Source organism: Anas acuta, chromosome 2, assembly GCF_963932015.1.
Source record: "Anas acuta chromosome 2, bAnaAcu1.1, whole genome shotgun sequence".
Lineage (NCBI taxonomy): Eukaryota > Metazoa > Chordata > Aves > Anseriformes > Anatidae > Anas > Anas acuta.
In genome coordinates, this window is record NC_088980.1 from 17,565,248 (window position 1) to 17,591,003 (window position 25,756).

A 25,756-nucleotide genomic window follows, 5' to 3' on the forward strand; every position below is an offset into this window, starting at 1 on the left:
AGAGGGGCATCCCCTAGCCCCTCGCCTCGCCCCTACGCGGGGCGAGGGAGCGGCGCCATCTTAGGAGGCTGCGCCCCTCATGCCCCTTTCCCCACTATTGAAGGGGGCTTTTGGGGGACATGCCGCGGCTCCGCGTCCCGTGGGCTGTCGCCTGCTTCGTCTGGGCTTGTGGGGTCGGCTGTGGGGACTTGGACCCGCTCTGCCCCTCCTGGGGGCTTTGCCGGGCGCCCCTCGCCCTGAACGCATCGCCCCCATGGCAGGGCTGCGGGGAGACGTGGTGGGGAGCCGCCGGCCTCGGCCTCTGGGGGCTCTCCTCAGACAGCCTCATAGGTACGCTGCCTCCTGCCTTGTCATTAAGTCATTAGTAGTCATTAAGGCCTCGTTTCGAAAGAGCTGGAAGGATTTGTGGTGATGACAAAGATGGTTAAGTGCTACCTTCAGTATTAAAAATAGATTGGCCATACGGAGGTTGGTTGATTCTCTCCCCCCAAATTGACATTTTATCATCATGCACGAGTCCCAGTTATGTGTCAATGCAAAATTGATAAACTGGCACCTGATTTGAAGTGCCCAAGGCTGTGTAGTGCTCAGGCATGCAGAATTGCCTGTATCTATTGCTATCAGATAAATGATTTCGTCAGGTGGTAGGATTGCTAACAAGTACCAGGGATAAACCTTGTGGCAGTTGTCTAAAACAGGATTTGTCATTAGAGGTGCTGAGGAACATGGCCAACAGCAACTGTCCAGAGATAATTACTTAGTGTTTTTACAAATTGGTGTCTGCAAGGCATAGAAATTTTATCGTTAACGTGGAACTGTGTGAATATTGCAAGCAAAATTCCAGAAAGATGTTAAAACCCCCAGCATTAGTCCTGTGGTATAAAGCAATGTTTGTCCTCTTTTACCATCACACAGAGTAGCTCTGGGGGAAGGATGAAGTACATTACTACAACAAGAAATGCATCCTCTGCCCCTTTTGTTTGCTGTTTATGTTACTCAGAGAAGACTTCAAGCTGTTTGCTTGGTGTTCATTGCTGCAAATGGGCTGTACAACCCAGTTATGGGTACACAGTGGCTGCTTTGTTCAGCTGTGTGAGCAGCTAGGCTGGACTTTACTGACTGAAAATACCTTTTAGAGTTGAAAATAATTGCATTATATAACTGCCCTGAGACTATTCTAATCACTATTGATTGAAACTACTCCAAAATAAATTTTAGACCTTAAAACTGGAATGCTCTGCCTGTTTCTTTAACTGCAGGCCTCAGTTCTTTTCAAATTTCCCAAACAGAATAAGACCCTAAACTATTTGGGCTTGATTTTCATGCAGGTTTTTCATGCATTGTTTCTGAATTATTTTTCATTTCATGCATTCATTTCATTTTCATGCATTGTTTCTGAAGTATTTTGATTGGGTTTAAGAGGAAAGTTATCAAGAATAATATGGTTAATTCCTATTTTTTAAACATTTCTCATGTGTCTTTTGTTTACAGACTCTTTTCCAATTGATCCAATCCAGGAAAATTATGTCCGTAACGTGAGAAACTGCATTTTTTCAGTTGTCTATCCTACACCTTTTAAATCCAAGGTTCTTCTTGTAGCTGTTTCAGAGGTTGGCTATTATTTTTTTCTTTGTTCCTCTCCAATTAATAGTGATTGTTAACACATGTACTAAAATATATTTTAATATTTGTAAGCTGTTTATTCTTAAAGTCAATAAACAATATACACTTTATATACACTTATTAATATACACTTTAAAGCAATAGAACATTTAGAACATACCGTCAGATGTCTTTTAATAACAAAACCTGCATAGAAAACACATTCTTTGCCACTGAAAATTTGATCATATTCAAGTACTAAATATATATGTATTACCTTTTTCTCCAGGATGTTATTGAAAATATTTTGGATCTTCATATATCTGTCCAAGGAACATCTGATTTTCTGCAGTTTGTCAGTGGTGGGAAAGTGATATTTGGGTCTGTTCCATTGGCCCACAGATATGGAGGACATCAGGTAGCTATAATGCTTGTTCTTCCAGATGGAATTCTGTAGTTCTTTTCATGTGAATTATGCCTTGAATTATATTATATACTTAATTAGATACTTGAATTATATATATATATATATACATACCTTTACCTGTAAGTATATGAATTTGTGCCTGTAAGTACATGAATGCTTATGGATGCTTAGACTGTGGATTTGCTCTTCTTGGGGCTACAGGTGGAAGAGAACCACAATGCTCTTTCATGGTACCATGTCTGCCTTCTCTGCTTTTCTTTATCCCAGAAGCAAATTATCCTTTTAACTTTTGTTACCTGCAGAGTCTGCTTTGCACCCCTGCAGTCTGACAAGCTCTGATTTGTGATGGGTATTACCAGCTCAGAGGAGTGAAGAAGGTCAGAGCCGCACTGGATTCAGCAATAGCATGATTAATAAGCGTTAAATTTCATTGAAATAGATAAAACTGTTCATGGAAAAGAGTGGCAGAATTTGATGTGTAATTTCCAGTCAAAAAAAAAAAAAGTATATATATATTTATACATATTACAAAACATGTCAGTTAAAAACCTTCTTGTATAAAAGAGACTGGAAGCTGAAAGTTAGAGGGGGAAAAAATTGTAATTACTCATATTACTTTTTTTCCATGGCTTTCTAATTTGTTGTTGGTGTGAGTGTGGAAATACAGCCTTAGGGATCAATATCTAAGTTGCTACCCGAGCAAACCTGTTGCATTGTATAGATCACAGTGAACCTGCATGTGATTTGTACTGTTTAAGTATAACAGCCATGATTGATAGAAGATAATGATGTGGTTTTCATTTTTGTCAGTTTGGTAGCTGGGCAGGTCAGCTGGGTGATGGAAGAGCTCACTTGATCGGAGTATATACAAACAGGTGCAGTATTTTTTGAAAAGACTGATTCACTTTTGTATTCTGTGTAGCTGATTCATGCAAACCCCAAGATGTATTGTCAGAAACTCTAAAGGTATTTTTGCAGGCATGGTGAGAGGTGGGAACTCCAGTTAAAGGGCTCAGGAAAGACCCCATACTCCAGGTGAGTTGCAGTTAATTCATAAATACCGACACTAGATGTTTTCTTTTTTTTAGATTTGCATAGATCTTATGACTGATTTCTTATTTCTTTGTTCTCTGTAGGAATGGTGATGGAAGAGCTGTGCTTCGCTCTTCTGTGCGAGAATTTTTGTGTAGTGAGGCTATGCACTATCTTGGAATTCCAACAAGCAGAGCTGCCAGGTAGTTTTCTTTTCTTTTTCATGATATCCTTATTTAAAGGCAATTTTGTCTCTTAGTTTCACTGAGCATCCATAAAACAGGACAGCGGTTTTCCAGGACACATATTTCTTTTTGCCTGTATGCAATCAGAAATGTTTCTTAGATTGGTGGATAAAACTTCCTAGTAATAACAAGCTCCAGCCATTTATCCATTCACTTTTGTCCTTGGTATGCTTTAAAATATTACTTTGTTTAAATACTATATTATGTACTGTCTTTGCATTGTAGTGAGCAGTTGTTGTGCGCTTATAAGACTGCCATAACTAAATTACCTTAATTTGAAATCTAGTTCATTTGTGAAGAAAATAAGAAGTTAAAATTAGTTTGAGTGATTGTATCTGACACTAACTCCCCTTTCCAGGTTTTATGGTACTGCAATGAGTTTCTTCTCTATAAAAAAAAAAAGGTTCTCTTCTTGTTCACCAGAAAGGCTTGCAAAACCAGCAGGACTAGATTCCTGCTCTCTACATAATACTATCACCTTTAGTGTATGAGGATAATCAATGAGTCTATTAAAAAATTTTACATGGTCTTTTACATTTTACAATGAGTCTGTTATTAGGCTAAAGTTAAGTATTTGGCCAAGTTGGAAAATGTTGAAAGTAGCTATTTCTGTATTGTCATAGTCATGCAGTTGCAATTTTTAAGATTGGTAGGAAAAATTGCCTGGTAAATAGATACTAATATTGGAGGTAGCATTGAGTGTAGGTAGTTGCTCCCAATTCCTTATTTATACAACACCCCTTGAGCAGAGAGGGAGATTGCATTAAAAATTCATTTAAAACTAATTCTGTCTGAACCAAAGAAGACTAATAAATTCACTCATTTGGATGACCTTCTCAGAATGAAGTGAACTGAATTTTTCAGATGATTGTGTTTAAAATGCCAAGTTTATTTTGTGTTCCAAGGGATCTCATGTCTGTACTCCGGAATTTCAAGCTTTAGAGAAGTAAATGTTCTTCAGAAAAGGCCAGTACTCAGCTGCCTCATGGCTAGGTTTCTATATTTGCAAAGTGCCTGCAAATCTCTCTAGCATTAATTCTAACACATGTGCTCTGTTGAAGTGCTGTGTTTGTAAATGACATTTTTGATGGTTTATTCACTGACTTCACCTTGAGACCCTTTGCTGTTAGCTATTGATGCAAAATGTTAAATCTGCCCGAGTATCAGCAGGAAAGCATCTGGCAAGGTTGCGTCCTTTCTTTGGTGTCGTCTCAACAAATTGCTCAGTGCGAAACAATATGAAATTACTCCTTAACAGTGCACCAATTCTGTTGAGTACACAGTGTGCTTTAGTTCTCTGCTGGCAAATTGGTTAAATGCCTGGCTCTCTTAACTGCTGTACAGGCTCCCCAAACTGTTCGCAAGACTTCATTTGGAAAAACCCCAGCTGATATCCATATTCTTCCCAACGGGGAGCTGTAGTACTGAGGCGGGTGAGATTCACTTAGACTTCTTGTCAAGTCTTGGCAGAAGTGTGGGGAGAAGCCTTACAGCTTATCCCAGAACACCCAGCAGGTTGGTTTGCTCTATTAATTTCAAGTACTGTGTTCCCAACGGGGTGCTGGAGCTTATGACTGTACTGCCAGATATAGAACGCTTCCTTGTCTGGTACCATTTTAGTCACATACTGGGACTACTAGTTAGCAGTCTTGTGGGCTAGGTCAAAAAAAGTAAGCCAATATGTATATAATGCTTGGTGGTCATGCACAACAGCATGCAGGATGCTTGGGAGAGTAAAGTCTAGCCCTTTCGGCAGAGCTTGGGGTGGGATGTAGTCCCTCCATCCTTCTGTGAGAGCTGTTCCAGCTTCTCTGATGTAACAGCAGTTTCAGTGCTCTGTTTCCTGTGGTTGAACATACATCTGGTCTGCTGCTGAACAAGTAATGGTACTTATAAATTTCAGGGGCCATTTGAAAACTATTTTATAGTGGTAATGTAAGTATCTTTACGTGGCTGCTCAGTTACCTGACCAGCTCTTAAGTGCTGCTCGTCCATTAACTTGTATTAGTAACTTACAAAATGTTATTCTCCCATTGGATTTTTATTTTATTTTATTTTTGTCAGCAATAAGGAAAGTGTTGGTATTCTGTAAGAATTTGGCAGAAAGTGTGCTAAGTTACACAGTCAAAAAGAAACAACCCTTTTGGCAGAGTTCTGTTCAGAACAGTAGAACTGAGTAACATTATTATTCTGACCACTCTCTCCTAGTGCTCTGATGTACATGCTGGTGTGTTAGTGCCTGGGGTTCATTCCCTCTTTTGATTTTTTTTTTATTTTCTTGATCAATTTAAAATCAATCTTCTTCATTGTTTTGATTTTCTTGATTGATTAGGATCAGTCTTCCTCAATTAAGATCAATTCTTCCATCTCACTTACGTCAGCACTTCTTATACTTACTCTTACAGACATACCAATCATTAGATGTTTCCAAAACAATCTTATCTGGAAAAAATTTCCTAATGTTGCTCCAGTATTAGCAGCAGCACCCGAGAGTGGAAGTGTAAGCAAACCACCCTACAGCCTCCGGTATTTTATCTGATATATTTTTAATTGTTTGCAGAGGAATACTTTTGATATTTTAATTTCTATATATTTTCTTCCCTCCTGCCTTTGGAACAATACAGCCTTTTCTTTGCAGTTGATAGAGAACGCTCATTTTGGATAGCTACCAGATGCCTTCAGAAATACAGAAAAGAATTACAGTATAGTTTCAAAGCCACAGTTATTGTTGATTCTTACTATTGTAAGAATTCAGACAAATTATTCCTTCTAGTGATTTGTTCATGCATATTTATGTGGATATGCATACCCCACGTTTTTGGTCCAACTAATTTTTTTTCCAAAATCTTGATGCTAAAGTCTGTAAAAACTATTTTGTAACCTGTTGAAATTAAACGCTTGGGAGTTGTTTCAACTCTTGACTGTCTTCAGTTGTATTTATGAATGGAGTATTAGATTTGCCTGCTGTCCTCTTCTGTGTTCCTCTAAGGAAGTTTTGGTTCTGTTTTCTGTACGGTCTTCAGCTACCTAAAAGTTACCTTTACTTAGTTGCATTAAATTTCCAGTACTGTGCCATCCAGCTATTCTGAATAGAAAGACCTTTTTCGATTATCAGCAAGCAAAAAATAATTATACAAAATAAGGTAATTTTTCCTGCTGCTAGGCTCTTAAACAAGAGGTATTCTTCCCCTATTGAAAGGAGAACATTTCCTTCAAAAGACAGCACCAAGCATTCCTTCTGCTGAATGGTTTGTGTAATCTGAGTTGCTTTGGAGAGAAACTTCCTACACATTAACTTCAGGAGAAAATAGTTCCTTTGCATGGTTTGTGCTGATTGATGCAATTTTCTTTTTTTCTGATAATAAAAGAAAATAGAGTGAAATTACATATTTTATTTGTAAGATGAGGGTAAATTGTGACGTGTTTTAGAGCAAGCAAAATGGGTCATTTTCCAAGCACTTGCAAATCTCAATATTTAGATAAATGTGAAAATGCATAGGATATGCAGAATTTTAAGGCAATTGAAAGGGGGATATTGTTTTTAAAAATTCAAGTACAAGTAGCAGTGAAGATGAAAGGAAAAATTATAATGCTTCATCAAAATTATGCCTTTCTTTGTGCATTGATACTATTTGCAGAGCTCCTGATTGCTAAGGAGCCCAGATCTGTGCCCGAGGTTACTGAGACAACAGTTTTGGCTCATATAAAGGGCAGCCTCCATCTGATGCAACAATTTGGCTTCTAATTTCTCTGTCTTTCTAATTTTGCTGTTGTCCTCAAGAGGCTTGTGACTTCACAGTGTTATCATCACACTAATCAGTCACAGAAGTTCCAAATGAATGCAGTACGTTTACTGAACGCGACTGTGGGCAACTTAAAAAAGAAATGCATCTTGCTAACAAAGCTTGGTGAGCCTCAGCTTTACTGTTTGCTGTGTGTTATTTGTGAAAACAAACCTTTTTTTTTTTTCAAGAAAAAAAAGATTTTTTTCTGAAAAAAAAAATATTATATGAAATATCACTCAATCGCCAATAAAAATTATCTTTCCTATGGTAACCTTTTAATTTTCATTTCTTGTTTCTTACAGCTTAGTTGTAAGTGACGATGAAGTGTGGAGAGACCAGTTTTACGATGGAAATATTAAGAAAGAGAGAGGTATTGAACACATTTCAGAATAATATGATACAATACTGTAATTTAATTCCTCATTGCAAAAATCAACTTTAATGCCGTATATGTGTAATAAAAGTGTGCAATAGTCTTCATTTCATTTGTTGAGATAGAAAACCTTTCCCAAGAAAGTTGGTCCCAAACATAACTTAGATAAAGAAACGAAGCCCTATGAACAGACTTGCTGTGTTTGTGGCATATGTGTTGCTGGAATTTATTTTTTTTTCACATGCCGTTACAAAAATGATATTGAAATCTAGGGGAAATTTCCATCATTCTGTTAGCAATACTATATGGGAACGCTGCCATGGCTGCACCATTGCTCCATCCTCTAAACCAGTTCTGAAACGGAGCCGGATGGCACAGCATGGGGAAAAATCAGAAATGATTTATGTTGGTTCTTTCTTTGTTGCTAGCATCTCTGGGGGAATTCTGAAGTTAATATCAGAGTTTTGCTTGTGTTTGCTGGTATAGTGTATCCTAGTGAACAAACGAAGATGTGGAGGAGTAAAAAATACTAATTGCTTTCCAGCAAATTAAGCTTTATCATTAGCATACAGTAAAGTAGCATTCTGTGTATTCATCTGTTATGCATTGAGCATACTTACAGAAATACATGTTTAACTATGCGTATATAAATTATTTGTCTATAGAAACGACATATAATGGCTTTTACTGTGGGATTAATTTGTTTTGCTGATACTCTCTTTACATTTAAACATGTGTCTATGTTTAAGGTGCTATAGTGCTACGTCTTGCCAAATCGTGGTTTCGTATAGGATCGTTAGAAATCTTAGCTCATTCTGGGGAACTGGACTTACAAAGGTTTGATTTTAATCTTCATTGTAACTATTCTTTTAGTTTTCTTAATAATTAAATATATATTGGAATGCATATGTACAGTTGAAATTTAGGCAAAAGTTATTTAGAAAGGAAGACTGCATAATTCAGAAAGATAACGATGTTTTTTTTTTTTACAAATATGCAAAAGATACAAAGTCACAGATAAAATCCCTTACCTATTTTTTAAGGCCAGGATCTTATAAAATGAGAAAGGTATTATAGCTAAAATAGGTTGATAACTAAGCATTGGGAGGAATGGGGAGTTGTTTGTTCAGTTGTAAGTTCGGTGACTAATACCCTAGATTTCTCAGTTTTCTGTGAAGTTAAATTAGCAGAATTGTGAAATAAGTCACTAGCATGAGTTTGTTGTATAAGCTGTGCTTTTAAGGAACACATATAACCAGAGAATCATATTAGGTAAGAATTTATTGCACAGCTTTAAGCCTTTTAGCAATATTAATTTACTTTATTCCATCTCAGGCAATTAGCAAGGCAATTTTTTTGTTCTATTTTAACTCCTTTAATGTTGGTCATTCCCCTGTAGGAGTACTGTGCTGGTTGATAATCACTTGCAACAGAAATTGTTTTGGGGTGATTAAAATCAAGAAAGAGAAGTAGCAGCTGTTGTATATTGTATTAACAGATAATTCAAGATAACTTCCTGAATGACTTCACGCTGTCTTTCTTTCTCTTTTTTGAAACCTCACAGCAGTGTTTTGTTGTAAAGTGAAAGACTGAATTAAGGAACTGAATTTAAGGTGACACAACACTGTAATTTTCTTTTTCTTTAATTAAAATGTTTGTGTCCTGTGGGATTTAATGAACATGTTGATGGCCAGTTAATGTGTCAAGTAACCGTACTTCCTAAGAATTCAGATATAATTTTTTTCTTTGTGGAATATTCTGATCTGCAGTCATTCCTTGTAGTGATACATTTTTTTTCTTATCTACAAATTATTTTTTTCCTAAAAGATTGATATTACAGTATGCTAAACCAGGTCCTAATGTGCTCTGGAAATGTAACACATGGGGTTACATTGTGGCAGTCTCCAGTCATGTTTGTAACTGGAACATTAGCTTTTATCTTCAACTTTTTGGAAGGGCTTAATCCAAAATTTACAGGAGTAAATAGATTAGGTTTTCTAATACCTGTTTGCAGCAGGCTGTAGATCAGCATTATCTGTTCAAAGGTAAGAATTTTGAATGATCAGTTCTAAAAGTACCTGTTTTATGTAATGAATTCTGCATCTCATATTACAGGAGATTGCTTGATTTTATCATCCAGGAACATTTTCCATTAATAGCTGTGAATGATTCAGATCGATATCTGGTAAGTCTTTTTTTTATTAGCTGTATGAAGCTATTTTTATTTTCCACAACCACATGAACAAAAATTATACAAAGCTATTTAATTTTTCAGTTTATAGGGTTTTAAAAGTAGAATTAAGTTTCCTGGTTTTATTAGCAAAAGCAATTTTTACTCTTCCAAAAAAAAAAAACAACAAAAAACACCACACAAAAGAAACCAAACCAAACAAAACCACTAACAACGAAAACCTGCTTCTTGTTGTTTTTCTCAAAATCAAATATGAACATTCTTTTTTTCACTACTTTTGATTATGGAAATGTTTATTGGGAAGCTCCCATTTTCCATTACTTCTTGTTCTCTTACTGCCCAGGCTTCAAGTGAGCTGTGGTCATGATGGGATCACTTACATTTTTCCTAATATAAAAATAGTATATATTGTGTCTTTATTTCTTTTTAGGTCTTTTAAATTTCTTTTAGTATATCTTATCATAGCTATTTAATTATAGTCTTTGCTGGATAAGGTTGTTTTGCAGTCACATCATTTAGAATGTGAATTACCAGTCCCAACTGACAGAGATCAAAGATACCTGTTTAAAACCAGAATGTATTAAGTATTTCTAAAGTGAATCAAATGTTTACATTATTCATTGTATTCTGTAGTTTTATTTAAATTAAAATGTGTATTTCATTTTAGGAATTTTTTTCTACAGTCGTATCAGAGACTGCAAATTTGATTGCATTGTGGATGTCTGTGGGTTTTGCACATGGTAAGCAGCAGTAGATGTTGTCACTGTATTGGCTTTATGAGAGTGACTCTTTATAGTTGTATACTTAAAGATGGCTTTCGTTTGTCACTTTGTTCTTCAGTCCTTCTGATGTCTGTGCCTGCAGCAGTATCTGTTGTGCATTAATACTGAAGAGTTCTTTTCATAACAGAGAGAACTTCCTGATTTTTCAAAGCATGACTGGATCTGACAGAAGCCAGGAACAGAACAAGCATATGGGCTTCTCAGAATTGTTGTGGATGTCTGATGTACAAAGACCATGTATCGATGTCATGTGTTGCTGGGAATTTGATTCATCTGCATAAAAAGCCGTTCTTTTATAGTGTATAGAATAGAGTGCTGTCCACCTTTGTTTCAGATTTACATTATGAAAAATAAAAGAGCATTGTGTTGCTAATACAGCATGCCATCAACTTGGAAAGAAGAAGCTAACTGACAAGTTGTGCAAGATGCTGTTTCAAAACAGCGTTGTGCTGAATGGAGAAGGAAACAGTGCCATCTAGGTATAAAAACCAGATGCAAGATAATGTAGCAAAAACTAGTGTTCATACTTTAAATGCCTGCCAGGTCAAGAATACAAGAGACAAGTTTATTTTCCTGAATCTGTTTTCTTAAAGGTAACTGCTACAATGTTATCTAGATTTGTTGGATTGATTTCACAGGAAATCTTCTAGAGACTACAGAGTTCAGGTAGAACGTTAACTTTTGTTTTTCCTTGTTGTTTAATTGTAGGTGTGTGCAATACAGATAACTTCAGCTTATTATCCATAACAATAGATTATGGTCCGTTTGGATTTATGGACTCCTATGATCCAAGTGAGTGTAGCATGCACCCATATTTAAATATTATTTTTGACTTAAAATAAATGTCATATTAGTTTATGTAATTTCTGTGTGCATGAAAATGTCCATTGTTGTTAGCAGAAAAATCCCAAGGATGTGTATTGTTTGAAGAATTTTAGGGGAAAAATAAACCAAAGGCCAGTTTATAATACACTGTGCAGGTTGTGTTTCAAGTGCTAGAAGTCTAAAAGTGAAATGTCACTATTAAACCCGTTTTCATGAAGAATGTTTCCTAATGGATTTCTTCATTTGAATAGGTGCCATAATAGACACCCCCCCCAAAAAAAAAAATATTGCATCTCTATAAGGGGCCTATGCCAAAAATTGGATACAACTTTGTATGCATTATGCTCTGGGTTTGTAGTCACAGCAGCTAATTATATATTGGAGAAAAAGAAATCAAATCTACCCTTTTATTTGAAAGTATGAACTCAGTCAGTCTGAGATCGATAAGTGTAGGTCTAGTACGTACATAAATGTGTTACATTTGATTATTGTTTGGAACTTTCATCTGAGTAAGCTTCAGAACCACTAATGTTTATTTCATAATCTGTTTTCATGAGATTACAGCCACAAATTAAGGAAATCCCATGAGAGTAGATTTTATATGACTTCTACTGTATTGAGAAAACAGGTCTATTCTGGCTTCTGATCTTGTCTTTTATGGTGAGTTGACCCCAGGCATCAATTAAGCCCCCACCAGCCACTCATTCATTTCCCACTGCTACAGGGCGAGAGAGAGAATTGGAAGAGCATGGGTGAGAAAAAACTTGTGGTCAACTTAAAGACAGTTTAATAAGTGAAGAGGAAAAAAAAAAGGAGAGGAGAACACAAGTGATGCAAGACAGTCGCTCGCACCAGCAGACTGTCCCCAACTGTCCCCAAGCAGTACCTTGGAAAGAGCACTCCCCAGTTCTTATTGCTGAATATGACGTGAATCAGAGAATGGCTTGGGTTGGAAAGGACCTTAAAAATTAACTCCAAGCCCACTGCCATAGGCAGAGATGAATTATGTGGCATGGAATATCTTTTTGATCAGTTGGTGTCATCCAGCCTGACCGTGTCACCTCTCAGCCTCTTGCTTATCCCTAGCCTAACTTGCCGGGAGGGCAGAGTGAGAATAGAGAAGGCCTTGATGCTGTGCGCTGCTCAGCGGTAGCTAAAGCCTTGGTGTGTTGTCGATACGGTTTTAGTCGTAAACCTAAAGCACAACAACAGACAGGCTGACATGAAGAAAATTAGCTCCATCCTAGCCAGACCCTAGAACTGGATGAAATGCTTTACAGCTAAAGATTCAGATCTGAACGGATCTGCAGACCTGACAGATGTGTCACAGGTCTCCTCCTTAATGCTGGTTGGTATTGATGTCCTCTGAGGTTTCAGGCAATGCAGTATGTATTGATCACCTTATCTGTTTTTGATCTGGACAGGCGGTTCATACTGCATCCGTTCTGAGACTGATGCTGTAGATATGTGTACATTTAACTTCCGAACACCTGGTAGCTGACCTATCACATATTTATCTCACAAATATGGATTTCTTTTCTTGAATGTGTTAGCTGTAATTTTTCATAAATGAATACATAAAACTTGCTTATTCAACTAAAGTCCTGTTCAGGTGGTTTGTTTTTTTTTTAATGCAAGTTTGTATGTGATACTTTTCCAAAATTATCAGTAAATCCATAATTTAGTTGTACAATTATTTGCTTAGTTTTTGTACTTAATAGTAGCACTAGATTTAGTGAAAACATTGCATATGTTTTTATACATTTTTAGTGTTAAAAATGTTTAAACATCTGAATTTACTTTGTATATTCAAGTTGGAAAAGGCCGCCTATGACATATGGAAATGTGTCTGTGAAGTATGTACTTCTAGATTTGCAAATATTAGATCTTGAGTTAATCCACTGTAAATAAGTATCCTTGTGATCTAAGTTTAAATATTTCAATATCTTCAGCACTTTTATTAATTTATTGTGATTGATAAGATTGACTGTAGTTCAATATTTTTAACATTGATTGTTTTTGTAATTACTCTGTTGGGGAAAAGTAATGTTTTGTTTGAAACAGATTTTGTTCCAAACACATCTGATGATGAAGGGAGGTATAAAATAGGAAACCAGGCAAATGTTGGGCTCTTTAATCTGAACAAGCTGTTACAAGCTCTAAAACCTTTATTGGATCCCAGGCAAAAGCAGCTGTAAGTAATCGTTAAAATATCTAAACGCTTAAAAGAACTAGTGAGATGGGAGACACCTAATCACCGTATGCATAGGAAAGAAAGGGATTAGCTTTTTCAATCATTTTTTTCTAAGTGAAGATTGATTCTGAATTAATTATTGTTCAGAATAAGGTAGAGGGAGGGGAGAAAGTTTTTCAGTAATCATAAATAATAGCAAAAGACAGCTAGAAGGGCATCCTAGATATTGTGGGGGCTATTCTTCCCCTAAGCAGGATCTTTGCCTGTAGTTTTCTTTTATAGGTTCTTCTAGCTTATTCTTTAAGGTGCTTACTTATGAAGATCGTACAGCCTCCTGAAATTACGGAGTAGTATTTTAATACCCTTTTGTAAAGATTCCTGATACGACTCTTTTGTGCAGTTTATATTCATGATATTTCTTGCTCATATGAAAGACAGATTGCATTTTTGTTCTTTGCAACAGCTGTTGATATATTCAATGTCTGTTAAATTGTTTCCCCTCAGTCTTTTTCCCACTACAGATCCCAGTTGCTTCAGATTCAGCATATTGATGTTTGTGAGATACCAGACAGAAGTTTTTATTGCTTAGTGTACAGTCGGGTTGCACCCACAGTAGTGTTGTGTTCCATAGAATTTGATGTTTCGTTTGTTCTTGCAGAGCTTCCCAGGTTCTGGAGGGATATGGTCAACGCTATTATACCCGGTACGCAGTTCTAGAACTCCCCCCCCGTAGTCACAATACTACAAATCATGTTATGTGACAATTTCCTTACTGTGTTGCTATGTTCAGTTTTACAGAATTGTTCAGAGCAAAACTGGGTCTCCTTGGGGACGATGAGAATGACAACTATTTGATTGCTTTCCTTCTAAAAGTGAGTTTGGTTTGCTAATCTTGTTGGCAAACATCTGAATTTATACCTCGTGCTTTAAAAAACACTGATAGAAATATCTTTATTTGACTAGCTCATGGAAGATAGGAGGGCTGACTTTACAATGACGTTTCGAGAGCTGAGTGAAATTACTGAAGACCAGTTAAAGGAGCTCCGCATCCCTGAGGTATTAATTAATACAGGCACCCCATTTTAGGAACACTCAATATCAAGTGAGTAAAACAGGTTAGACAGAGCCCTGATATAATGTGGGGAATGTTTACTTTTCCTGGGAAGCTCCACTGCCTTTCCCTAACTTCTAACGTACAAAGCACAGAAGGGAGTGATACCTGTAGTTAAAAAGCAAGGAAAATAAAGCAAATAAGCTAAAGAAAAATAGGGGCTAAGAGCTGGAGGTATTAACATAGAATTTGCTGTAGCAGAGGTGGAATAATACAGATATATCATGCTGGCAAAACAAAGTAATCTAAATAGAAAATAAAGATGCTAGTAGAATTTTGGGCAAAGAAATCCTTGGGGATTCATTACATGATTCTCCTTTATATCCTCTTAAAATTTGCTCACATCAGTTTTTGCTGAACAGTAACAAAATTCTGTTATCTGTCATTAACTCTTTCTTTCTCTTCAGGAGTTCTGGGCTCTCCAGGATCTGGGTAAACACAAGTTATTTTCGGAATGGGTCTCTATGTACCTCTTGCGATTAGAACAGTAAGTCTGATGGAGTTTCATGTTTAAAAATAACACCAGCTGTGTATTTGCCAGAATGCCAGAGTCTACAGTGTTTTCTGTAATCTTTATTGGGACTGGTAAGCTAGACTAGACATGATTTGTAATGCCTTCTTTGTCTTTATGGTTCTAGATTGTGCTAGCTTCTTCAATTACCATTATAGTTCTGATTTGACACAAGTACATAAAAATGATATGGGAGGAGTTGTCTGTTTTTGGCATCTTTTGGTGAACATTTGATCAGATTTCTTGAGTTAATAGCTTTTGTTAAAATACCAGTTCTATAAAATCATTCTTAGAATCTGAAATTCAGTTTGTGCAAATAAATAGGAGTGGATAGTTTTTCATTACTGGAAATATGTATTTTTTGTACTGTATACTATTACTGCCTTAGGATGACTGGGGGTGGAAGTTGCATAGTTGCTGTGAATATGCAGACTGTGTTTGGATGCCACTGGAGTTGTGTGGATAAGGACATTCATGTTAGAACTTCCTACCAATTCTTGTATCTTAAATCCATAAAGACTGCATGCATTCTTCATAGTCATATATGCTATGCATGGCTGACTAGTGGAAAGAAGTACATATTGGGTACTTGGAAATTTTAGTCAGTAAATACAATTCTTAAGGAAAACATTAATACAAGATACAAAACCTACAAGAAAGTGCAGTTTTTCCCAAGTCTAATGTGTTAGTTATGTTCAGCATTATCAAAGCTGTACTTAATGATTTGGTACTTACAAAATCAACTGGAAGCATGTGTGTCAGTTATGTTTGACACATAACTACATAATATTTGCCTAATATTACAACTTAAAGAGTATGTGGTAAATATATATATATATATATATATACACACACACCTGCAGTAGGAAACAAAAGCTATTTGGAATATATTCGTTCTGGGAATTGCAGTCAGCTATTGCACAGTGGATGCAGAACTTTTTTGAGGTAACACAGAAGAAGTATGTGTGTCCAAGTTCTGAAAAGGAAACTGAATACTTCATGGGTAATACCTTGAAAAAGGGTAAGGAGAAACACAAGAGAAAAATAGTGTTTGATCAGTTCTTGTGGTTCAAATAGTGGACTTACTGACTTACTGTCTGGTAATAGTAGATGGTTATTGTAGTAAAAAAGTGAAGAGTGACACGAATGAGAAAAATGTAAATGAGCAACATTCACAATTACTTGTTTGTTTGTTTGTTTGTTTTTATATTTAGTAACAAGGGTGATACAGACATCAAGAGAAGAAAAAGAATGACAGGTAAGTAAAACAATCCAGAGGAAGTCATATGCTTGGAGGTGGCAACTACCTTCTTGCTTAAGTTGCTTTACTGTTAATGTTTTTGTCCTTTTGAGGAGAACTAAAATGTGACATGATTGTCAATATTTTGTGATGTCTCAAGTTCTGGTTCACCTTAGTGTCCTCAAATGGTGTATGAGTTCTGACTTCTATCCAAATTTAATGTTTCATTACAACGTAGGGTGCTCTGTTAAGCACCTCTGTTAAGGCCCCTAGGATTTATTTCCTTGTCAGAGATGCCCTTCCACTTCAGTTAGATCTGCTTTCTCGAGTCCATTCTCTTTTCCTTGAATCTTTACTTCCTTCCTTTAGCAGTCTGTGATTGTTACAGTTTGCGTTGCTGAGAACATTGTTCTTCTCCAATAATGAAACTTTGATAACATCAAGAAATAGTCAATAGCCATCCTGTATTGGCTCAATGGGCTAGGACTTACCCAAGAGTTCAAACATGTACAAATCCTCTCTACATATTACAAAGAATTCATGTTTCTGATAGGCAACCGCTGTTTTTTTTTTTTTTTTTGTGCACCTGGAGAAAAAAACTCCATACTTTTGAAAGTACAATCAAGAAAGGAAGGTGTGGTTTTGAATGATTAGATATCCCATTTACTTTAATTCACCAAGTTACTGTAAATGCAAAAAGGTAAAGATATATAGCTGTCTATCACAGCACAAACAGCGGATATGAAATTCTAGAAGTTATCCAGAGAGAGGCTTTTCTTCTTTTTTGGATTTGTATAAGCTGTGGGGAACTTGTGAAATTTGCCTACAATAGGCAGTGACAACTGAAAATTTCTGGACAAAGGGGAGTGAAGTGAATGCAGAATCTGTCAAATTCTTCACAAGAGGTAGCATAAGCTTCATTGTTATTCTACTTTGCAGGTACTTTATTCACATCTGTAATGGAAATGGCTGCACTCTTTCATTAGATATTGATTGGCTGCTTTGTTCAAAAGCTGTAATTGATTTTGTAGGAAATGGCAGGAGATAGCACTGAGTTTCAGTAATAAGATAGTAACAAACTGTTTTTGTGCACATTTTCTAACTAATGCTCCTTACGTTTTTAAGAATGCTTCTTACAATTTTACGTGCATTTTTACAAAGTTAGTATGAGAACAGATACCAAGAAGAAAGGCTTGTTTTATTATTTGTATTTTGGTGTGGTTGGGAAGTTTCAGCTGTGGTACTCAAAGCTTTTAGCTCATCTATTTTGAAGTTCCCAGCTTCCCTGCTTTCCTTTGCTTAAATTTAATGCTGAAAGCCATCTAAACACACTTTTAATTTCTGTTATTTTTCTTTTTCTATGTTTTTGTGAATCTGCTTTTAGAGAAGTTAGGATATTCTGAGTATTCATTCCAAATCAGAAGGACTCCCAGTTTGGGAAGATTTTCTGCAAACCAGCATCACATTTATCCACACACATCTGAGGGGATTTTATGGCATTGGAGACAGACAAAACAAGAAAAAGGCTTTCCCCCCAGGACCACACTTCTGCTACTGGTCTCAGCTTTGGTAGCAGACTGAAGCTTGATATGCAAATATTCATGGTTAAATTAGATAAATTCCATATAATCTGCCATCACTCCATGTTCCTGCAACAGAGCAAGCAGAAATTCCTGACAGGCTACTGAGGTCAATTTGTTATTGTTTTCTTTTAAAATTGTATTTTTTCTTTTAAAAGATCAACAGACTTTGTTACATTTTTGCTTGTGTCTCCATTTTACAGTGTGACTGAAGTTTCTTAAAAAGTTATTTTCTTTTACATTCATACATTTTTGTAGATCTCTTAGACACCTGTTATGGTCTCTTGAAATGGGATTTTTTTAAAGTATTTCCTTTACCAGCTGCCCCTTGTCAATACAACATGCGTGGCGAATCTGGCTCCAGGCCACATCCACCTGCTCCACTGGGGGCTCCTCCACGGGGGGGGCTGCAGCGTGGAGATCTGCTCCATGCGGGACCCATGGGCTGCAGGGGGACAGCCTGCTCCACCAGGGGCCTCTCCACAGGCTGCAGGGGAACTGCTGCTGCCTGCCTGCAGCACCTCCTGGTCTCCTGTATTGGCCTCTGTAAGCAGAGCCCAGTCTGAAAAAAATTCTTTTTTTCTCTCTTCACTTAGTTTTTAGTTTAGTAGCACTTTATTGTGTACTACATACAATTAGTTCCTTAGGAGTTGATCAAAAAGTTTTGACAATCCAAGTCCCAATACAAGTCTGTCATTGTATTTAATGGAATACAAAAGAAATACATTAAAAAGAGAAAAAAAAAAGTGTAGGCCAGATCATAAAATACTTGTAAGGGCACCAAATTTCTTATGCTTTGTCCTTTTCTAATCTGACTTATCTTCTTCTTTTATAATTATCTTGTCAGTTGTGTCAGTTACAGGTATTTTTAACTCCACTGTGAAACTTCTCAATTTGCAATTTTTAAGAATATATTTTTGGGACAAATATTCTCTTAACTAATATGAGTTATGGGTTTAATGTGAGTTACCATTTTTGTATGAGTCATATGTTCACTTCTCCACCTTTTTTACATTGTTATCACACTTATCTACTGAAAATCCATATACAGGATTAAATCGAATGCTCAGCCAGAGCAAATTACTTTGTCAAGACTTTTTTTGGTGGTTAGGGCAGGGTGTTGTTATGGCTATGTGAGGGGTGATCAGGGTTCCCAGTGGCCAATCCTATTTGTCAGCATTTAATTTCTGTAAGGTCATACAGCGCAACATTAATGTGTAAAATAAGAATTCCTCTATCTGTATGCATTGCATTTCACTCCACTTTTAATTCTCAAGCAATTAACCTGGACACAGTGCCTGAGTGTTATTATATGACCTGGACAGCTTTTATGATGGAGGAACATGATAAGGAAGCATTTGGACAATGCTTTCAGAAATATGGTTTGATTTTTTTTGGGTGGTCTTTGGGGACCCAGGAGTTGGACTCGATGATGCTTGTGGGTCCCTTCCAGCTTGGGATATTCTGTGATTCTAAGGGAGGACGTTTGTCTGGCTTTGTGCTTGTTTAGTAAGTGACAGTGTCATCTGAGATGAAGTGCTGCTGGTTTCAATCCGCATCTCGTCTTGTCAAAGAGCTTCACATTCCCTCTGCTGGCAGGAATGTGAGTGGTCAGGGTACAGGACTTGAGCAGAGAGTGATTTCTGCCCTTTACTTTTCTAATTAACATGAAGACCCATTGTGCAATGCTGCTTTATGTCAAGTCCTGTGGCTTAAAACGGCTATCATTCAGCTCCAAACATAAAGAATTTAGTTGCATTGTGAGACATAAAATAATCATGCAAGCGTTGTTTCACTGATTACGTAGCTTCAGTAAATTCTGGTCTGTCAGCTGGTGAAATGGTCCTTTTTAAGAAGCAATGCATATTACAGAGGAGTCCGTTCACTGAGCTAGGCACTAATTCTCTGCAGGGAGCTTTCAGTCGTAAATCCTGCGATTGTCTGACCACAAAACCTTCGGAGGAGGTTTGTCATAGCTTTCCTCAAAGCTGTCAATTGTCTTGGTAGGATAAACAAGTTATGTCTGCAAGCTGAAGAAGCAGTACAAGGAGATGCAAGAATAGAGTGAGTTGAGAAATAGAAATAAATTAAGTTTAATCTTATTATATTTTTTTCTGATCCTCCCCCTCTTAATATGCTATTATTTGTAAATAAAATAAGATCATAACAAATTGACAACAGGAATTAATAGAGGGAAATATGGGGTGGAGATTTTTCATGAATGCTTTGCTTTTTCTAATTTCTCTTTCAAATAATCTGTAAGGGAATTTGTAAGGGTTGAGGTTTAACCCAAGCAGGCAGCTGAGCCCCACACAGCCACGTGCCCATTCCCAGCCAAAACCAGGACATGAGGAATATACAGCTGCATTGATTTTTTGAAAAAAAAAATATTTCATATTATATAAAACATGAGGCTTGAACTAACATCTATTTATACAAAACCTTACTGGGACATCAGTGGAAAGGGAAGGAACAGATGAGGGGTTTTTTTATGCCCATAAATCACGGGCCATAGGTGCTAATGGCTCTGACATTACTAATTAATCTCTTCATGGGATAAATCAGCTACTAAATTTGGGAAAATATGCAGACTAGTGTCAAAATAAGATGCATGATGCAAGCTGGAAATATTTGTTACAATTAATCTGTAACATTGTTTTGATCATTAATTAAAGGGAAGACTGTTTCTGAAGCAGAATCCTTTGCTTTAATTGCAGAGGAAAAATAAAAGTGGTGTTGATGTTCTATCTGCTAACAAATTGATAATAAAAACCATGTAGGCTTATGAGCATTTTCCTTGGCATACAGGTTGGCAGAGCTCTGTTTTATAATCTGTTATTTACCATCGATGAAGATGTAGCCTGGGTTACTAATTCAGCAGTCTCATTTTCAAGGTCCTTATGATCTCCCTACCATTAATTAGACACAATCAGCTGGGAACATGTCAGAGAAGGGAGCAGTCATCACGGGTGTTTTGAAAAAGATACAGCAGACAGTTGTGGAAAGAATTGTGAATTTAAAAAAAAAAAAAAAGAAAAAAAAAGGAACAACAAAGTTGGAAAAATGGTTTCTTAGAAAAAAAAAAGCCTAAATGCAACATTGAAGGCTTTTATGGGTAACTTTTGGATTCATTTTACAGAATTAAGGAAAATTAAGTACATATGGTTTTATGAATATCTTAATAGTTCCTTTTTACCTTAAATAATAATATCATTTTATGATTTTTCCTTCTTATACATGTTTTTTGATCTGCAAATTAAAACTTTGTAAAGGTTTCAGTAATTTTTTTCTATGACTGTGGTGTGTTTTTGTTGAATATGTCTAACTGAATTGATCATGATTTACTTTTGCTTTCAGCTGTTAATCCCAGATACGTGCTTAGAAATTGGATGGCAGAATCAGCAGTGCAAAAAGCCAATTTGAATGATTTTTCAGAGGTAAAATTAGTCATTTTTTTCCCTGATATGTTTGTTAATAACTGATCTGAATGTTAGTGAAACAATTGTTGAGTTTGCACTTTGAACCCAAATTACACTTTGACCAACATTGTTCCATGTCATACCAATCACTACTAATAATAGCAATAATGCTATCAATAATATTAGCAGTATTAACTATTAATTATAAATAGTGTTAATTATAATAATAGTAATCCTATTCTATCGTATTATTACTCTAATAGCAATCCTAAAACAATTCGTGGAACAATTTCTGGAGCCAGGAGGGTGCATAATACGAAGTGGCAGAGACTTTTCTTATTTGCAGGAAAACATATTGTATAAAAACTTACTAATTTTAATTGCTTGTAGGTTCACCTTCTACAACAGATTTTACAACATCCCTTTCGGAGACAGGAGGCTGCAGAGAAAGCAGGCTACTCCCTACGCCCACCAGCTTGGGCCAAGGATCTTAAAGTAAGCTGTTCATCCTGAGAGGAAGTTAAACAAGAAAAACGGTTGAGGTTTTGGCCATTGGAAAAATGGCTCAGGCCTTCACACAGGAATCAAGCCAGAGGAAGTTGTCCCTCTTATTCTTTGTGGACTGGAATCTGCTACACTGCTAGACAAGGTCTTGACCAACTTGATAAAGTCTAAAGGTTAAAGAAACGGACCACTATGTATGATTGCATCAACAGCTCATATTGACATTTAATAACTCTGCCCTGTGAATTCAGCTGTGCATTAATTTGAGTCCCAATATTTAAGTTCTGCCAAACTGCTACACGTAACATCACAGAATTCATGTCTACTCAGGTGGTAACGACTAAAGGGCTGGTCAATTTAAAATACATCTAAATTGGTTTTAATCACCAATTTTGATTAATGTTCTCATTGTTACACACTTACCAAATGTAGTTTTATCTGAAGACTTAACATTTATGTCTTGCAGAGTACCACCTTACACCTAGGCCTTACTGCCTTTTCTGTCCTTGACCTTGTTTTGTCCCATTAAGCTGCCAATGAAGATTTAGAGGAAATTAAATTGTAAGCAAATACAGCTGTCTTGGGAGTGACTTGGCCCAAAATATATTTTGGTATCTTTGGCAGAGTCAGGTGCCTGTTAAGCCTGGCTTACTGTTCTTTGAAAGTTTATCTTCTGATAGTAGTAGAGGGATTGTTGGTGTGTGGATGTAATGACTCAGGGAATGTTCACTGGTTGGACGTGGAAAAGGACTTTCTTGCACCCCCTTAGGTACATTGTCAGGACAGTGTACCTTTTGCAGTCGGCCTCCTGATGCTGTTGGTCTGACAAAAATATTGCAGCGAAAATATTTAAAATTAACTGAAGCTGTTACATAGCAGTGCCTTGGATTGTAACAGAATGGGACTCGTCTTTGTTTTGAGTCCAGGGTCCTGTTATTTTTCTTTGTTTAACGCTCCAATTCCACATCACAAAACTTTGTGTATAATTAAGCTAAAACTAATACACGAGTTCTCAGGTGCAATGTTCTGCTAGCAAAATTTACTTATCTGGGGTTTTGTTATTTCTTGATGTTACCTCTGCCCTTCCCAAATCCAAAACGGATTGGTTCAGAATATCCAAATCTCTTCTGAAGAGATTTGGATCTCTTCACTTGCTACTGAAATGGAATGCTTCTGAAGTGGTGCTAAGTGCTATGATTAGCATTTCACAAATCTATTTCTAGAAATATAATTAGTGGGGGAAAATAAATCTATGTTATTAGAAATCTTTCACTGACTAAAAAAAAATACACAAATGCCATTGCTTCTTACATACAATCAGTGCAATTATTCAGGATGGTTTCCCCTCAGATGTACAGTTGCTCAGCCTGAGTTAACATTCCTTGTGCGAGCAGTAAGTGCTCTCCTGCAGCCACTGGGATTAATGTTTGTGCTTGCAGCACCTCCAGGAAAAAAGGAGTGGAGTGATGGGGGTGTTCTGTAAAAGCCCTGTAGCCGTGGGCTGTGTTCACAACCTGTGGGAGCATTGCCATTGATACCTGTTCTCGGGTAATTGCAAGATAACGTGTTGTGATGCAATGTAATCCTGACTACTCCGATTTCATAATAGTGCTGCTGACCCTTACGGGTAATCACGCTGCCTTCAGGTGTTCTGCAAGGCCGTGAGGATTTGTAAGTCTTCGTTCTATTGAATCTCTTCTGTTCTGTTTGTTTCCCTCAAAGAGAATAAGCATGTATCCCAGTTTGTAGGAGACTGTCAACAATCCCTACGTAATAGTTGTCCTGTACGTTTGCCACAAGGCCCACTTAAATTTCTACTTTTGCTTGAAGTGCCTGAAAAAGAGTACTTGAAAAATACATGAAGAAGTTATCTCAACACTACCTTATGTTTTGTCAAAGTAGAGAAGTGAGATCACATCATGCTCAGAATTTTGTACCACTTCACTTTCTACTTGTAGATTTTAATAGTGATGGTTTATGATTACAATGTAAACATTAATACCGTGTTTCATGATGTAAGTCCTAAAATTCTTACATGGGCTTTTGCTTCCTGCTCTGGAGCTGTCTCTTCCTTCATGTTACATAAACACAGCAGTGATGCAAAAGCAGATGTGGAATAGAAATATTGATTAAGCAGTTACGTGTTTGTGCCGTCTTCTCTCTGTATCGGAGGACTGCTATGAGGGTCAGCAGTGATCCCCCACGTGTGGACTTTCTTTTTCCACATGAAAAAAATGGTCTCTTGGAGTGGGTCCTTCTGTACCACTGACATAAAAGTCCGAAGAAAAAGACAGCTGCTGAGCCTGCTTCCACTTGAGATCTGGAGAAAGGTTAAGAATAGCATGCTGCAACTTCAGCCTCTACTGATGTACTTAACTGCAGGAGTAAGACAATTTCATATGGCAAAAGGTTAGACAGGGGAAGAAGGATTGATTTCTACTTTCTTTTAGAAATGCTTTGAAGATCTTTTTCTATTTTGTAGCATCTCTTCTGGTGTCAAATAAAGCCAGATAATTGTGTATCATTTAGCTGGTAGCTCTGTTGTTTGAATGGAAAGTTTGAGTACTTACATTTCAGAAATTCAGTGCCACGATTACATACACAAAATAGTTGATAGAGGTCTAATCATCACAGCATTTTAATCGATCTCTGGAGTTTCCTGTCGGCTTTGATTCTTCTTGAAGAAAGCTCTTTTTTTTTTTTTGTGTAACATTAAGTACATGAGTTATGATTGACTGGGGCTGTAAAATGTATAAAATTGAGTTTATTGTGCTGTAACAAAGGCGAGGGATGAAATAGGGCAGGAGGCTGGGCATTCATGTGAGGAAGGCTATATAAAAATCTTAGTGCTTTGTGAACTCAGAGAAAATAGCTCATTGTGCAGCAGTTGTCTAAGAACATATGCCAGTTTAGTTTGATGCTGACTACATAAATCAAATGTATTTTCTTTTGTGAAATATAAGTAGTTGGGTAGCAGACAGCTGGTGTCACTTAAGTGATTCAAAGATGAGCACTCCTAATAATTCATAGACCAACACCCAGCTCTTTTGCATCTGATGGTTCTGCATTTTGTTTAAATCAGGTAGATAGGGAAAGCAATTGAGAGACAGAGAACCTTTTTCATTTGTTAAGCTCTTAATTTTAACTCTCCTACTTTTAGCTACTTAGTACTTTTTCTCCTGCACTTAAAACTAGCTCAAGCTCCAACCTAGTTGGCTAAGCTTATGATCCTTGCACAGGTTTCAAGAGCATGTCTCAGGGGCTCTCTGGAGATGGTAAGGTACCTTTTGAATTGTTCTTGCATGTCAATTCAGAACTTACAGGTTGCAGTTGTGGTATCAGCGAATGCAGTTCTCCAGCTGCAGGCTTTTTGCTCCGTTTGGTGAAAGCAAGGGAACTGGAAGACCACTAGGAGCTTACAAGCCAAAGAGAGGCAGGAGGAAAAAGGGACTGGCTGTCCCCTGGCTGTCCCTGAGTAACTGTGGGGGTGGATGCACATGCTTGCTGCAGAAAAAAACATGCCTTAGCTTCTTCAGCTTGTCTCAGCTGAAAATGTTAGCAGCTGAGGGATGTCACAGACGTTTTTTGGTGACTCAGTTTGGCACTACCCTGACTGAAGTATCCCCGTTGAGTGATCTCCAAGTTCCTTGCGTCCATCCTTCCATCCCTGCTGGCTGCTTCCAGCCTCTCTGGGGAGTGCACTCACCCTCCGTAAGCGAGGTGTGACGTGGGTGTGGAGCGCGTGGCCTCCTTTACTTTGCTCCTGTCTGCACTCCACAGGTCCCTGCAGACACCACCCTAGCTCCCTGCTGGCTGTGCACAGACATATTCAGCTCTTAGCATCACCACACGATCTTGTAAAACCTTGTAATTAAAATGCTTTTATATTTTTTCAATCTCAAAACCAGGCAGATTATTAAAGGCCTTTGCCCTCT

At 37.1% G+C, this 25,756-nt stretch overlaps 1 protein-coding gene across 4 annotated transcripts; it reads left to right on the top strand.

The window, feature by feature from the left end:
- Window positions 1-119: 119 nt before the first annotated feature.
- Window positions 120-24,345, top strand: LOC137852204 (protein adenylyltransferase SelO-like). 4 transcript variants are annotated; one of them, XR_011093717.1, is made up of 20 exons: window positions 120-330; window positions 1,492-1,610; window positions 1,892-2,020; window positions 2,840-2,904; window positions 2,996-3,064; window positions 3,166-3,264; window positions 7,394-7,461; window positions 8,214-8,301; window positions 9,580-9,649; window positions 10,323-10,395; window positions 11,146-11,229; window positions 13,327-13,456; window positions 14,115-14,159; window positions 14,247-14,328; window positions 14,420-14,512; window positions 14,975-15,054; window positions 15,942-16,099; window positions 16,293-16,336; window positions 21,256-21,335; window positions 21,708-21,765. XR_011093717.1 is itself a non-coding variant. In XM_068673665.1 (19 exons), exons 1-19 carry the CDS (start codon window positions 120-122, stop codon window positions 21,828-21,830), a joined length of 1,752 nt encoding a protein of 583 aa, XP_068529766.1. In that variant the 3' UTR covers window positions 21,831-24,345. The 4 variants fall into 4 exon arrangements, 3 of the variants coding, with proteins under 3 accessions (XP_068529766.1, XP_068529767.1, XP_068529768.1); XM_068673665.1 differs by lacking the exon at window positions 15,942-16,099 and having other exon boundaries at window positions 21,708-24,345; XM_068673666.1 differs by lacking the exon at window positions 15,942-16,099 and having other exon boundaries at window positions 3,008-3,064; window positions 21,708-24,345.
- Window positions 24,346-25,756: the final 1,411 nt, after the last annotated feature.

Coding starts and splice junctions, on each gene's coding strand:
- LOC137852204 (XM_068673665.1), top strand. CDS start 120: ATGCCGCGGCTCCGCGTCCCGTGGGCTGTCGCCTGCTTCGTCTGGGCT. Junction 13,457..14,114: donor GATCCCAGGCAAAAGCAGCT/GTAAGTAATCGT, acceptor TTGTTCTTGCAG/AGCTTCCCAGGTTCTGGAGG. Junction 14,513..14,974: donor AGGAGCTCCGCATCCCTGAG/GTATTAATTAAT, acceptor CTTTCTCTTCAG/GAGTTCTGGGCTCTCCAGGA.